Source organism: Drosophila gunungcola, chromosome 3R, assembly GCF_025200985.1.
Source record: "Drosophila gunungcola strain Sukarami chromosome 3R, Dgunungcola_SK_2, whole genome shotgun sequence".
NCBI lineage: Eukaryota > Metazoa > Arthropoda > Insecta > Diptera > Drosophilidae > Drosophila > Drosophila gunungcola.
Genome location: NC_069139.1, coordinates 16265327 through 16281401, shown reverse-complemented (window position 1 = coordinate 16281401; position 16075 = coordinate 16265327). Strand labels below are relative to the sequence as shown.

The 16075-nt window shown below is 38.6% G+C and overlaps 3 protein-coding genes across 27 annotated transcripts in view; 2 read left to right on the top strand and 1 right to left on the bottom strand.

Moving 5' to 3' along the window:
* The window catches only part of LOC128266755 (uncharacterized), an 83200-nt gene that overhangs the window by 34496 nt on the left and 32629 nt on the right, over positions 1–16075 (bottom strand). For 23 of the 25 annotated variants that reach the window (XR_008269085.1, XR_008269096.1, XR_008269097.1 and 20 more), the window contains exons 1-4: positions 10228–10661; positions 9103–9308; positions 2891–3840; positions 2028–2232 (exon numbers count right to left, since the gene is read on the bottom strand). Coding sequence is in view for 2 of the 25 variants with exons in the window: in XM_053003481.1 (XP_052859441.1) it covers positions 2028–2232; positions 2891–3000 (315 nt within the window). In the remaining 23 variants the exon portion in view is untranslated. Of the gene's footprint in view, positions 1–2027; positions 2233–2890; positions 3841–9102; positions 9309–10227; positions 10662–16075 lie in introns of those variants that run through there. The other 2 variants (XR_008269078.1, XR_008269079.1) reach the window with 2 other exon arrangements.
* LOC128266757 (uncharacterized) lies at positions 279–1192 on the top strand. Its single transcript, XM_053003484.1, has one exon. The coding sequence runs from the start codon at positions 412–414 to the stop codon at positions 694–696; it is 285 nt and encodes a 94-aa protein (XP_052859444.1). The 5' UTR covers positions 279–411; the 3' UTR covers positions 697–1192.
* Positions 5858–6237, top strand: LOC128266759 (uncharacterized). The gene is given in 3 exon segments (XM_053003485.1): positions 5858–5913; positions 5963–6021; positions 6024–6237. Coding segments are annotated over 3 exon segments (249 nt in total). The 3' UTR covers positions 6158–6237.

Sequence of the window (16075 nt, the reverse complement as noted above, 5' to 3'; positions counted from 1 at the left end):
TAATTCAAATAGGAAAGTCAATAATATAGATCATTTAACAGAAAAACTGCACTCGAACAATTTTCTTTTATAGAGCCTTTGAATTTGAGAATCTTGCAAAGATTGTTCGTTTTAATTTATCTCAATGTAAAGAAAATTTGATATCCAAATAATGAAATCTTTAGGGATTTAGAGCACAATAAGCAACCGGACCAGCAGTTTTGGAGCTGGGAGTTTCTGAACCATTCCCGCGAGTTGGCAACAATTTTAGAAGTTTACAGCACCCACCCTTTCCTAGAAATGTCAAAAGATAGAAACCATTCTAGACTTTCCTAGTGCTTCAGTGACTGAAACACACATAGTTCCGGCAATCTACCGGAAATTAACACGTGCACTCCGCTAGCCTTTCAAATTTTGCAACCAGGCTTTGCCATGGCCGAGTTTCTAAATCTGATTTTAGGCTCCATACTATTTGCTATTGAAGCCGTTGACGGTGAGGATAGCAGGCTGCTCTATTACTTCAGCAGATCGTACGAGCTTCTGAGAGGGTGTATCTTTCTGACTACCTACGTACAGCGCAGACGAAGAGAGTATTTCGCGGGGTTCAGCAACGTGAACTTGATGGCCCCGTTTCAGGACGATCAGCAGACGCAGTGTTACCGCTGGATCCACCTGTCGCTCATCTTCCGCGCCTCTAGATCAGCGACATTTTCCTGAAGAAGATGCCTGTATACCGTGTCACAGCCAAATTTGGCATTTGTTCGCAGTCGTTCCATTTTTTTGTGCTCTGGTATTCACTTCTTAGCCCACATCTGCCCTTTTGGGGAATGTGAGTGTGTGTGTGACATTTTGGCAGAAGTTCAACGGAAAAACGTTTGGCAGCACGGCCAGAAAATGATAAGCCTGTGCAGCAAAAAAAAAAGGGGGAAACAACCAAGGAAACGGTTCACTGAGTTAAATAAAAATTGAAAAAAGTGTAATTGAAATGCAATGCTGTGTGGGGGCGAAGGGATGAAAGAGCGGACTTACAAAAAGGGAATGAGAAGGGAACTTTATTCAATGCCAGTAAAAGATATCCTGCTATCAAGGTTGCTGGTTAAGGTGCCCCGAAATAAATAGAATGGACTTGAAATAACTTTTCTTGAGCGACCATGTTTCTGATTGGTTAAGACTGGTATACATTTAAATAGATAAAAAGGCTTTTCAAGACATTAACGACATTAACTCAACTTAATAAATTAAGGTATCTTAAGAGAATGAGCAACTTTGGTCTTAGCACTTGGGTTTGATAATATTTTTTTTTTTATAAAGCTTTTCAAAGCACTCCTTATTCTAAAGAAACCCGATCAGCTTTAATTAATGAGCTAAAAAAAAACTTTTTTTATATAATGAGAATTTATTGTATATGATTAGTGTATCTCTTCAGCTAAGAACAATTGTGGAAGATATAAATCTTTTCCCCCCATAAGAAAATATTATGTATCTTTAGGGCTAAGAATGTTATTGGGTTATAAACTATATCAGGGATGGATTTTCGGCCCCCATGGAGTTCCGTCATCTCATATCCTTGACCAGAGGCATCGCTTGAAACTAGAAATTATTTGTAAATTATGAGTGTGAGAGATGGCAGTACGAAAGGAAAGATAGTGGCGAGGAGGATGTCCTCCGTACCACCCACTCGCACTCGGCCATCGCCCATCGCCAATTATCCAGCCCGCGATGGCGGACTGGACAACGCGTCACTGGGGACAGTTGGCAACAAGCGACAAGTTGGCCTATGCCGATGTCGATGTGGCAATGGGGCGTATGAGTGATGGCTGCTTAGTCAAGCGGCAGCCGGGTCGCCAGTAATATTGGCACCAGCGTTGTCCTATTTGTCAATGAGCGGAAAATGTGCCCGACACCCCTTAAGGCAAAAAGAAAAACCCATTTTGCCGCTGTCACGCGCGTTTCGACGAGTGTCTAAGCCCGACGGCAGGACACACTGACACAAGGCGCGAGCCCAATGCAATGGATGGCAAAGGATACGGCGGCTTTGGCCAACTCACCTTGTTGCTGCGCAGCGTCACCTTACCGCCGCACCGGGCGCAGCAGCGGATGTTGCAGTAGTGGCAAATGTGGCCAACGCCGTCGGCGAACTTGGTCTTAAGGCATATGTGACAGGTGGCATCCAGCTCGACGCCAGCCTTCTTCTGCTGCTCGGAGCGCTGTCTGATTTGCATTTCCAGCGTGACCACCTCGTCCTGCTTGCGCCTGCAAAGGAAGGATAGAAAAATGTCAGAAATAAATCGTAATTCGTTCTTTAAAGTCTCTTAAGTCTTTTAAGTATATATATATATATATATATATCTGTTTAATAATTTAATTTAATTTTAAAACATTAGGTTTAACATTTTGTAGGTTATAAACGGTAATAAACTTTCATAGTAACTATTTGATTAATTGAATGCTGTTTAAGCATTACGCATTATTTATATTCATTCATACCTTTTGCTCTAATTATTAAGGTTTGCGCTTTTTGCGATTTCTCAAAGTTAACTAGTTTAATTTACCTACTTGCCTTGCTAAGAACGTTAAAATCTTTCTGGTAGGCTGCATTTATGTTTAATATATTTGATATGCTTATAGCAAATATATTCAACATAAAGTATTAAGGCTTTTTGAAACGAAATTCGTTTCTTCATTTTTTGTTCAGTGAGAACTGTTTTTATTATAGTTCAAAAAGCTATAGACTCCAAAAATTGAACCGTACAACCATAAAAACTGTAAGTTAGTTTGGGTAAAAGAGTTTTGTGAAGCACACCGAGTTATTTTAATATTAAATATGGTCAAAAGTATTCACACAGATCAAATGAATTGTCTTATGAAATGTGTAAATACTTTTGACCACTCCTGTAGAGTTTTAACTCACCGCATGATCTCGTTCTGCTTCTCCTCCTCCTGCTTCTGTCGCATGAGGACATTCTCGATCTGCATCCGCTCGTGGGGCGTGAGGTGCGATAGGTCGGGCATTTCGTCCATGGCTCCGGTCTGGGTTGTCCTCTAGTGGAAATGTGGCTATGATCGAAGTTATTTGACTAGCACTAGCTGCTCTAATTAGTCGCAGAGTAATAAATATCGGTTGGTAATATTTATAGAAATTGTTGATTTACGTTTTCTGTTTGGAATTAAAGCTTTTCTTTGGGGATTTGATAAACTTTTCTCTTTTTCGGTTGCTTGGAACGCAGCTAAGCAATATTTATAAATACTTTAAATATTTGTATTATTATTATTTGGATTACTAAACCATTCTGATAGAAAATCACAGAGCAAATTTCAAAATTTTTTATGGTTTGTTATTTGTAATGAACTTTTGTTAGATTTGTTTTGTAGACTTTTGGAAATTCGTTGAAAATTGTTCACATTGCACTCGTCGTCCTTTGTGTCCGTGTGTTAAATGTGTTTTATGCGCCTTGTATGGTTATGATTGTGTTGCGGTCCCGTGTGTTTTGGTGTGTTTGTGTGCGTGCCCTCTGACCCCTTTTCACTGGCGACTTTCTTATTGTGATTTGTTTTTTGTGTTGTTTCCTTCCTCTTTGTTTAGACTTTTGTATTTCTTTGGCGGAATGCAAATTTGAGTGGAAAATTCGTTTCTGGTTTTTGTTTCATTTTTCCATCGCTCTATATCGTTGCCGGGCCTTTGCTGTTGTTTCTAAATGCTGTTGCTGTTGTTGTTGCTGCAGCCTTTGCCGAGTAAGTTGCGTCCTTTGTTGCTGTTGCTGCCGATGCTGATGATGTTGCGGTGCCATTTTTGCGTTGAGATCGTTCCGAATTGCAGTCCACTCGGTTTAAAGGGAGTGTATAGCATCGAGTTGTTTAGCACTGCAAATAAGATAAAGGAGAAATGGATTGATTATTATCCAAAAGTCTGCTTACACTAAAATTAAATAAAGGAAATCCAATACTGTTAAAAAACTCGAAATACCTTAATATTAACCGATTAACTTGCCACTAAATACAATTCATATTTAATTAAATCTCGTAAACCAATTACAATGTGAAATTTAAAAAACAAACAAAAAGTAAGCCAGTTGGAAATGAGATTTTTAACGAGATGAGCAGTGCGGGCAAAGCAGGCTCAAGGGGTGGTATCCAAGAGGAAGGGGAGGTGCCAGGGGTGGTCAGTATCTGGCCGCAATGCAAACATATGCAACTGTATTTATGGCCATCAACGTGCCAGGGCAAACAACCAGCCGCAAAACCGGGCAGGTCCCTTTAGTGAGATGCAGAGGGTCGAAGGACGAGGAACGAAAGACGAGGGGGAAGGCAAAAGGGGCCACGGGGCACTTCGGTTGACACGGTGACGCACGTACATAATGCGAAAATATATACGAGGCCATGTACAAACCACACTTAAAATAATACAAAAATTTTTTTAAAAATGTTCGTTGTAACATGTTTTTCCAAAATCAATAATTTTACGATCCGAACAGAAATATGACCGCTGTCCAAAAATTTTTAACACTTTTGTATTTCTTCGTAAATATGTTGAAACTTTACAAACTATTTTTTTGGAGAATTATGTTTCTGGTAAATTGAGATTTAAATTTAATTTGAAAGAGACTTCTGAATCCGAAGAAAAAGAGTTATATTTTAGTTAACACTTTTGTTATGATATTTATAGATATATTTACATAGTTCATTTAACAGAATGTTTAACCAATGTATATATTTTCCTCAGTGGCCACGCAAACACGCAGGCATAAGAGGAGATTGCCTGGCCAGACGGAAGAGCACAGGGGGAAGTGAAGTAGGTGAGATGAGAGGTAGACTCGGATATTTATATAGACAAGCCCGTTGGAAGACTGCAGAGTGCAACCGGAAGCAGGCACTTCAATTGCCGGGGAGCAAAAGATGCTTTCATACGCCTCATTTCCTCCGGTTGAAAGGCCTACGAAATTAGGATTCAATAGGCCAGGAAGCAATCCAAGTCATCGTGATTAAATGCCCGGCAGATAGGCAACTTAGCAAGGATATCGACCTTTAAACCCATTTGAATGTAGCAATCAAGGCTTAGGACAGGAGCAGTTGCATTAGAAGCATATTGCAGCTGGAGCGGCTTTGATTGCATGAATATTGCAGCAGAAGCAGCAGGTCAGAGATGTCCGACCCAAGTGGGCATTAGTTATGACCCTCGGACCACTGTGAACAACTTCCCATTCCTAAAACAAATAACTTCCCAAGGCTTTATGTACTGGTTGCGCTCAGTTTCAATCAAATTAAGTAAAGAAAACATTAAAATCCGTGTCAAATCATCAACAACATGAAAAATGCGATTGATTTCTCTCATTAATGTGTATTTATGGCTGGTTTATGGCGCATCCTTAGGGCATGCAAACACAAATTCGCAGCTTTGCAGAGAAAGAAAAAAATACTTGCTTAACTCCTTTTAAAATCTTTTAGCAAACAAATTAAGTGTTATGTTGAAGATGCTATTGAATATAGTCACTATATTCTTGGCATATATAATTGTAGCTCAATTATTACAATTTCTCTATTAATTCAAAGACGTTTCAAAGTGATTCATGTAAAAGGGTAAAAATTCCTTGACAATCTCAAAAGATGCCTCCTGTCATCTATAATCTGATTAATTGAATATTTAAATTAAATATATTGAATAAATTCTAATCTCTTTGAAAATTACCCATTACGCTTTGATATATAAAAATATAAAATTGCGTCCAAATGTACTCTACAACTTAGGCTCAGCTTTTAAAATATTTTGAAGTTGCAGTAGGTTCCTTTTTTTGCCGTGCAGCTGCAACCCCCTCTTGGCCTATAACTTATGTAGTTCAAGCGAGATTAAATCCAGCTTCCATGGTGTTTATGGGCCTGCTTTATGCTGCCATTCACAGAGGTCCTCCGGCGATGGCGATGGCGTGTATCTTGTGTATGGTGTATGGTGTCTTGTATTTCAGCGGGGGCTCATGAATTGATAATGCAGCAGATGCAGCATATCCTGCAACAACAGCGCCAACGTGCCATGCAAAATTGATGGCTGCGTTGAGGGCTTAAGTTGCTGCTTTATGGGCGACATCGGAGCAGGACATTGCGGGGGCTTCCGACACGGGACCTGTTTTCAGCATGCAGGACCAATTTGAATGCCAGAAATCAATCTTGCGACTCTTTAATCAATTGATTAAGATAAGTTTGATTTTCCTTTTGCCTTACTTCTCCGAAAGTTCCCGAAAATAAAGCTATGAAAACACAAAAATCAGCATATCAACTGAGAGGGGGAAAACATGTGAGAAAGTGGACGAGAGAGCGAGCGGTTAACAAATTCACCATGAACTCCTCTCAATGCGCGCGCTTGCGAGGGCGCTAACAAGTTAACTGCTGAGAGCGAGTGAAAATCCCACGAATTTCCCATTGTTAATTTCCCAGCCACCTGCTTCGTAGTAGATAAAAATGTTATGCGCTGACCGCGCGAACTCAGCTCCAACAACAGCAATAGTAATTACTAAGGCAACAAAAAAGAAAACCCCAAAGCAGGACAGAGGGAAAACTTATCAGGCACAAGGATGAATTATAATAATAATGAAAAATCCAGGGGTGAGGCAGCGTTGGGTGAGCATTCTGCATTCCTTGTCTACTGGCCAAGGTTATTTCACATTACGCATACGCCCTGCGGCCAACTTAAGGGAATGGCTCACCAGAACATGGGAGTGCTCCGGCAATGGCACTGGCACAAATGTGAAAGTTCACTGCCAGCAAGTGCAACTGCCCCTGCCCAGCTGATAATTGACACTTTCAATTAGCCACTGCAATCAGAAACAGAAGCGGCAACAACAATGTGCCCAGCGGCAAGGAAACCTCATCGGAAATGCATTTGAAAAGCCTGAGAAAGAGCACGGAGCAGTTAAAATGGAAAGCAACACAAGAAAGCCATCACGCAAAAGGTCAAATTGCTACATAAAGACTAACCGCAATCGAAAACTATTGGAAATATATGTTTAAATAATTTTAATAAGTTATTTTTAAGCCAAGAAGCACACCTTTGAGAAATCCGTATCACATAAGGTGCGACGGGTGTTTTTTTTTTGTAAAAAAACGCATTGCATAGAATTCTATGAATATTATAATTATTTATATTAAAAAAACATTATGTTTCATTAAGTTTCAATTGGTAATGTTCGTAGAAAAATTAATTGTTACACATAAATTGGATTTTTAAAGTTTTAAACGGTGAATTGAAAGATGAACTGATTTAATGTGGCAACAAAAAAAATGTTAAGCAAAAGCAATTAATTGGCTTTAAAAAGTTTTGTTTACTTTTTCAGCAAAAATTTTGTTTCAAATAGTGTTGTTTAAAAGGATTATTAAATATGATAAATAAATTGTTTACTCTTCTGATGCTCAAAAAGTTTTTTGTGACCCGTTCTAAGAAATATAAAGGAAACTCCATCTATGGCTGTTTGTGCATGCTTTCTTTCTAATTCCAATTACCTAATTCCATGAATAGCCGTTCTAATTTCACTTAAAATGTTTACATGTCTTGTAGTTTTGCACTCACTTTTATATACTAAAAGGGCAAAGTATCAACTGGTTGCTCGGTTAGCAAGTGGGTCATTTATTTACTGACATCACCTGTCAACGGGGGGTTTTCTTATCGTGCCATATATTGTTTTCCCCGTGACGTCACGCTGCCAACGCAGATCGCTCGAAATTTATGCAGATAACTGAAGGGGCGAGCGTAATTTTCATGGCGTCAGCCATTTCAGCCGACGGGTGCAATGGACTTGGGTAAAATCGCTTCACATACAAGCACACCCTGAATAGAGCCATAAAAGAAAACGTGGCCAAGTTGCCATTTGTTGTTGCAGCCAAAAACTATAAACGAGGCAATGACTTGGTGACTTTTTGCGGTGGCCTGCCAAATGGAACGTCTTAGGGCTTTCCCCGCCAGCCTGACTAATGACCGCTTTACTTTTGTGGCTGGCCGTTGATTCATAACTGTTTTGCCTAGTTCCAGGCATAGTCCATAATTGCACTTATTCATTCATAGTCGGTGCCCGGCCCAACAAAAGTCGTTGACTCGAGTGTGGTGGGCCAGGCCAAAAAGGATATCTATCCTCTTCCCGGAAACGGGAAGCTGGAACAATGCCACTTTGTCTGTTAGCTTGTTCAACTTTTTCAACTTTTTCAATTGCGCGCACAATTTCCATGCAATTAGTGGCAAACAAATATGAGCGACAAAACACTGGCAAAAACTTGTCAACTGGGTAGGGGGGAAACAACTAAAAGTTGGCTCAACAAGAGTCACGAATATGTTTCTAGGAGGGAAAAAAAGAGGCAAAAGGGCGAGCAATGACATCGAAGCATAAAAAGCAATTTCATGCACCCATTGACCCCCACAAAAATGGGGGAAAAAGCGCTGGGGGGAGAAGGGGGCAGTGTCAATGGATAGTTGTTTCAATGATGTCCAACCAACCAACCAACCAACCAGCAGGCCGCCCTCACATGCACGCCTACTTGTATCCACACAACAAAGACCCTTATTGTGGGCTGGATGCCATTACTCATACGCCTCGTGTGCATTGTCAAACATTTATGACGTCCATTTTGGTTCACTTGGCGAGTGTATATTTAAGTGTGGGAGCTTGTGTCGTCATTACCGTCATTTGTCTATAAGGCAATAGGCCTATCCCCAACCTCTGATTCCCCGATTCGCTGTTGCCTAGTGACGTTCGCCATTTGACAACTGAATCGACTGAAAAGGAGAATCGATTCAAAGTGGATGCCTGTTGCTGTTGCTACTAGTTTACCTTTTAATTAAATTTAACGCCCATCGATGGCACCGAGCATCGACCACCCACACACTCGTTCAACTATTAATTGTAGCCCAGTAAACAAAGCAGTAACAGCGACAGAAGAGAAGGAAATTGCAGACCAGAGCGAACAGGGGCAAAATTGCTCTATATGTTGTGACAATTTCTCGGCCATTGCTCGTCATTGTTTGGAATAACTTTTGATATTGATGTTTTATGTTTTTAAATTTCGAAATATATAGAGGCTAGCTAATCTGCGCACGGCTTAAATTGACTTACTACAAAATTAATTTCACCATTATTTGGTTTAACTTACAGGCATTATTTCTCTATTAAGTTGTTGTGTAAACGGCGTTGTCTGTTCATTCGTTGTTTTTTAAATGGTTTGTTTTAGATTTTTAATTTCTTTGGTTTCAATTTCAGTTGGTATTATCAATAAGAAAAGAGTTTTGTTCTTCAGTTATTTTGTTTTGCTATTTACAAGGCTTTTGTGGATTTTCATATACTTAATAAACTTGAAAACTGCTTGGTAGAAAGATATTTGTTATGGCTTTTTATAATCACTAAATCGGCTCTCGTAAATTGTTGTTTCTCTAGCGAGCTTCGCTTGCCGTCTAAGTGTAAATTTGAAGTTGAGTTGTAATTATGTTGCATGCTGCCTCTATTGTTGTAAAACACACACACGCCACTTTGGAAATAAGAGAGAGAAAGGGGAGAGAGAGCGAGTGAACGATGGCACTGCAGCTGACAGAAAATACTGGGATGTTATTTTGACAATACTGGTTTTCCACTCAACGGAGGCCAAAGGCCAACTTGGGTTAGCCAAGTTAATCATACGCACTGTAGTACTTAACAAAATATTTATTTTGATTTTTTGATTCTTTAAAATTTTTAAAACTAATTGAGAATTTATCTTTACTTAAGTTTTTTTTTATAATTGTGTTAACAGATTCATTTATTGTTGACTGCGGGTGGTGAACTCTCTCTTTAGCTACCTCTCTCCCTCGACTTTTCATCCGCACTAATAGTAATTCCTTGTTTAACTGAGTCCCTTTCAAAGGAAAATGTTTCAAATAGTAACAAAAGTCTTTGCCAGTCATTTCCTTAATGAAATTTTCCTTTGGCCCAAAGGTAAAGGACAGCAGTTAACTACAGCTCTAGAAGTGTGTGTGTGGCTTTATTTTTCTGCATATTTAATGCGTTCATCCTCACCGAGTCCTGGCCAAAAGGACGACGACGAGATCACGGCCAACACAACAAAGGAGCGCAGAGGCGAGAAGTCGAGGAGCAAGAAGAGCGGAGAGAGGAGAGTTTTGGGTGGGATTGCGTGGCGTTGTGTGTACAGAAAAAAGCAAGCAGCTCACGAACGACGAAAGAAAAAAAATACACGAACCAATCTTTTTTTAGGGAAAATCCAATGAAAAATTCATAATTTTCTTACATTTTTATACACTTTTTTGTAGCTGATTTGTGGTTGTGGTCATTAGCTTAAATCACAATTGGTTTGCACTTAGAATTTATGTAGATTTGTGTGTGTATAACATAGGCAAATGTACATATATGTATATATACGACTACATCTATATCTATGTGTGCAGCATTCCATATGCGCAAATTAATTTTCCGTTTAGTGAATTCATTTTCCTTTTTTGTTTTGTTTTGTTGGTTTTTATTTAATTGTTGTTTGTTGGCGCTTAAAGCCTGATGTTGCTGTTGTGTTGTAGTTGCTGTCTGCTGCACCAACAACAACTACATAAAGTGCGGCGACAACAACAACGACAACGACGACGGATGCGACGACGGCAACGACATCACGACGGCACGACAACGACTGAAAAGTGAACCCGCAGCTGGAGCCGAAAAAGCTGGCTAGCTGGCGAGCTGGCTGGCTGGCTGGCGATATATAGCCCACGATTTGGCCCACCTACATCAGGAATTCGCTTCGATTGTCGTCAGCAGTTCAGGAATTTCTCTCTCGCTATCCCCATATCTCTCTCAGGGACTCTAGTTCACTCTCTATCCCTCTCTGTTTCTCTGTTTCTCTGAAACGTGGTGAATTGACCAGGGAGTTGTTAACCAGGCAAGTGGGAGCACATGTTTCTCTCAGTGTTATGAGTGGCTTTTCATATTTCATGTGCAATTTTAACACCTACTACAAACTAACTGCTCTAATAAATGTTAGCGTCTGTGTGTGTGTGTGTGTGGGTGTGCCTCAGTGTGTTCGCCCGCCTTCAACTCCCCGTATATATCCGCCCCTCGGGCATTACAAGCTCATATAGTTGTTTTGGGCAAACATTAAGCAACAACATCGTGTTGCATATTCATAAAATTCAACTCTTCAAGCAGGGGGTGTATGTGTGTTTATGGAAATGAGTTGTGTGGATTCCACCCCTCTGCTGTTGCCAAAAAAAAAAAACAATTTTTCAATGCATTTTGCGAGGGGTGAACGGTTGGAGGAGGTATAGCAAAATTGGAACGAATCTCTTTTTATTGCATACTTTGGGGAACAGAAATTGACGGGTGAAAGTTATATCGTATGATTGAATAGATTTGGATGCAATTGACTCTCGGCAGTGTGGATTTTTTGAGTTTTACACGTTTTTAAATAAAATATATTCCGAAGCCAAATAATACTATTTGCTAGTTAATCAGTTACATTTTACAATTTCAATCATATTTTAAGATAATGTTCGACCAAATTACTTAAAGTGTATTTTGCATTGTTCTTCTTCTTAAATCTCTATAAATCAAATTTATTTTTGGATACACAACGCCTGACCTTAGCACATCACGAGCTTGTCAAAAATATCCAGCACACAACAAAGCTTATAAAATTTGTTCACTTCTGCTGCATATATCGCAATTGGCTTGAGTTGTCGTTGCTGCTCTCGCTTTTATCTGCCAGCTTATCGCAGCCATCATAAGATTTGGCATAAATTGTCAGAACCACTCCATTCCAGCCCATTTTTAGCCCCAGAGCATTTCCTTTTTGTTGGTTGCCTTTAACAAAGAGAAAATATACATCATCCATATATCATAGAATTGTTCGAATGAATATGGAAAATAACACGCTGGTTGCTTGTAGAAAAATCTAACATTTATTTAAAAGCAAAATTTTGTATTAACTAAAAACTATAATAACAAAACACACAAAATGCTGAACTAATTTGTTTGTGGGACAAGAACATTTAAAAATGTGATTAAAATTGAGAAGTCTGCTCAAGATATTTCTCTCTGTATAACAACTGAAAACAATGAGATAAACGCGTTTCTGGCTGTCGAAATTCTTAGTCCATTGCTGATAGCCTGCTCACGTGCAGTGTCTTCGGCTCCACAACACACGCTCACTCGCACACTCGCCGGCACACACACTCTACGGGCACGAGGGGGAGCGTTTGGATTTTTGGCGGAGATTTGAGCACAGCCCGTGGGCGGGGGGAGTGGCAGGCGGAGTCTGGGAGAGCCAGGAGCTATATGGCCACCAGCATTTTCCGATGTGGCCTCTTACATTGTATGTGTGCGTATGTGTGTGTCTGGACGGCTGACGTCATTGAGCTTTTTATTGATTTTCAGTTTAACCAAAAAGAAGAAAAGAAAAGGACTTTGGCAAGCAGAAGAAGAAATACTTGTGCTAGGACGACGGGCAGGAAGGCCAACAGATGTCATCCAAGAAGCTATGAAAAACAAAATTAAAGAGAGAGATTGCAAAGGAATTTTTCAGGGGTCTTAGATGTAGTTCTTTTTAAGGGGGTTTAACGAAACTGAGGTTATTGGTAAATAATATAAAAAATGTCGCCGCAATTGGCAAACACTATCCTTCCAAACGTATTTTTTGGTGGTTTAATTTGATGTTTTCATTTAGCTTAGCTGCTGCTTATAGGCTGCTTTTATGGAAGTAGTAATTTGATTTTTCTATTGTTGTTTGGCAAACAACATTTATTGCTGATTTTGTTATTTTTGTTGCCTTGTCAAAGCTATCGGTAATTAGAACTATTATAGTACTATTATACGGCTTATCAAAGAATGTATATATGTAAATGAAGGAAATTATTAGTACCTCGCTAAGAATAAGATGAGGTAATTATTTATTAATGCTATTTATTTAAACATGGAAAATGGTTTAAAATTACATATTAATGTAACACTTAATTTCCTTATTTTACAACTGAATAGGGCACGAACCCAGGGTGGAACTTAATAAAGTTATTCCCCAGACTGAACAAAATCCAATAGAAAATTATTAAATTAATTTCATAGTAAATTAATTGTTTTATGTTTTGTTATGATATTAAATGATTTATTATTTAACGTTTAATTTTTTGGCTTGTTGAGATAAATTAAACAAACACTTGTCTTTACAGTCATAAATGAAATATATTTATTTTATTTTTATTTATTTACATAAAATATGTTAAATGCAACAGGTTTTCCTTAAAATATAAATGCTTAACATGTAAATATAAGCGACCAGAGAGTATGGATGCTGAATTCGAATCCAAAAATTCTATTTTTGTTGTAACAGATTTATTCCTCGGTTTTGGCCTATCATTTCCTTGCAGATTCGCCGTAAAAGTTGAAAAGCCAATGTTAGAAAAGAAAGCGACGCCTGTTGGCGCATCTAGAAAGTTGTCAATTCGCTTTAATCGGCGAATTCAAACACAGCTATTATACCCAAGACAACAACCATCTCCGTCTCTTCGCTTAGCCGATGTGTCAACCATTTTATAAGTATCAGATTTCTATATTCCGAAAAACTGCGCAGCATAAATAAACTTTCTTTCTCTGAGTTTTTCTCGGTCTCATTCGGGAAATGTCAAAGTGACATGTCCGTTACGATGACAATAGAAAAGCTGTGTGTACGAGAAGAGCGAAAAACAAACAGATAAAGATAAAGCCACCCCCGAATAGCCGCCCTTTACCGTAACGCACGGACCCCCCAACCGAACAACCCCCGAAAAAGTATGGAAAAGTATGAGGAAAAATGCCTGAATGAGATTATGATGGGACTTACAAAAAATGTAAGGGCCGAGAAAAATTGGATATTCCTTTTTAGAGGGGTTTTTTTTTAATGCAACACCCATAACCAGCCCTTAGCAGCAAATGCATATGTGGGCGCTCTCTGAATTTTCTCTCTCTCCCTCTCTGTCTTTCTCTCTTGGATGCTTTTTGGCTCTGCGCGCAGCAATCTCAACGAGATGGGGCGAAAATCTCTAAAAAGGATGCCCGATGATGAAAAATTCATAGCCTGCCATCGCTGGCTCCTGAGTAAACGAAAACACTCCGACTCAGCCACACGCAGCGAACACAGGCCAGAGATACAGTGAAAGAACCCAAATAAAAGCCAAACTGAGACACATCCGAATTGTGCAATAATTAAATCGCTGCATACCGCAGGGCGCAGCCAGTTAATTCCGAAGCCAATTCGAGAAATCCCTCGAACGCGAGTGCCACTGAAAATTCATAGTTTCCAATGCCCTGCCAGTGATTGTATAATTTCCATTGCTTTGCTATTTTTACGGGTGTGGGGGCCCAACGGCAGCGGCCAAAGAGATATATATCCCAGGATATACGGATTAATGAATCTCCGCCTGAGATAATCAGCGCAAATTCCTCCCATAAAATTTCGGCATTAAAACTTAATTGACTTAAATAAATAATTTCAAGTGCGATTTGTTGTTGTTTGTGCGCCTACGGTTTTTTCGGTGAAAGCGAATGCGGGCCCAAAGCGGAATCGGAAAAAGTTACTGAAACGGCCAGAAAAAAAAGGAATACATAGAGAACTTGCCGCTGCCGTTGCCGCCTGTAAAAGCAAAGAGAAAGGGGTGGAGAGGGAGCTGGGAAAAAGAGAACGGAAGGGAGAAAGCGCGGAGGAGGTCGCGGAGTTGGAAGCAGGAAGCTTAAGGAGAGTAAGAGAGAGCAGCCATTACTGCGAAAGAGAAGCAAGCAGGAAGAGAAAGTCCAAGAGGCACCTACGAAATTTTGTGGAATCTAATCACAGTGGATGGAAAATTTATAAACAAAAACTTAATGTCCACAACGAAATCTAAAAGAAAGAAATGTTATGCCATAATACATAACAAAATATATTAAAACATGTAACTTTAACAAAAAAGAAAGAAGCAAATCAATACATATCATTCACTAGTCTCTAGTGATAAATTTAAAATAATATAGAAGTCCAGCAATTACCAAAAAAAATATTAATATACTAATTAAAAAATAAATGCGATAACCATACATATCATGCAAATCCTCTCAAAAGGCATAACAAAAACATATAAATCCAAATAAAGTTAAGGCATAAACCACAAATGTAAAACATTTTAAAAATTAAGTGATTTCAAAACGGAAACGTTAACATATCATGTAATACGCCCAAAAAGCTTACTGAACCCAAAACCAAGCTCTTTTATCTAATCCACGAAATATAAACAAAACCAAATGAACTAGTTTTAGAAAAATTGTGCAAATTATCGCATACATATCAAAGCTCTTGCAAAGAGTAAATACCTAGTATAAATCTAAATATATAATTTACAAAAATATATAAGAATAAACTTTAAATTGCGTAAAAATAAAAATTTTAAAGGCAGACATTTTTGTTAGAAATTTTACATCAGTTATCAAATATAAACGAACAAAAAATATATTCACAAATATCGCCACATATCATTGAGGAAGCCTCAGCTGATCAAATAGAAAAAGTGAAATATCATTACGACTAGAAAACTTATTAACTGTATAGACTGCGTGTTTAAGGGAGCTACGAAAAAGAATTACTTACTTTATTAAGCGGACCAATTGCATATGCCGAGAAGACTTCATTTAATTCCAGACAACGTAGCAGAATACATAATATTGCTATTAGGTAAGTTTTAATGGTGAGCATAAGTGACCTTTTAATAATTTAAACGAACACATTATCTTTAAACAAAACTGAACAGTACACTTAAATTTGTTATTATAATTTTAGTCAAAAGTTTGCAATGCAAAGAAGACATTTCCGATCCTATAAAATATATATATTCTTGATCTAGCCATTTCCGAATTCTGCATGAAACCGTACCAAAAATAATATATAAGTCGGACCCACTCGAAAGATGGTTTAAAATTTTAGAATAACGGTTTCAATTTCATTAAAATCGGACAACGATGTTATATAGCTGCCATGGGTAATATCGAATAGTTCATCAGAGTATCCTTAAAGCATCATTGCTTTTTTTTCAAAATCTTCGGTTTTTTTGATTTGGTTGCAAATAAACTTTATCACAAATGTTTGGATTGGTAAA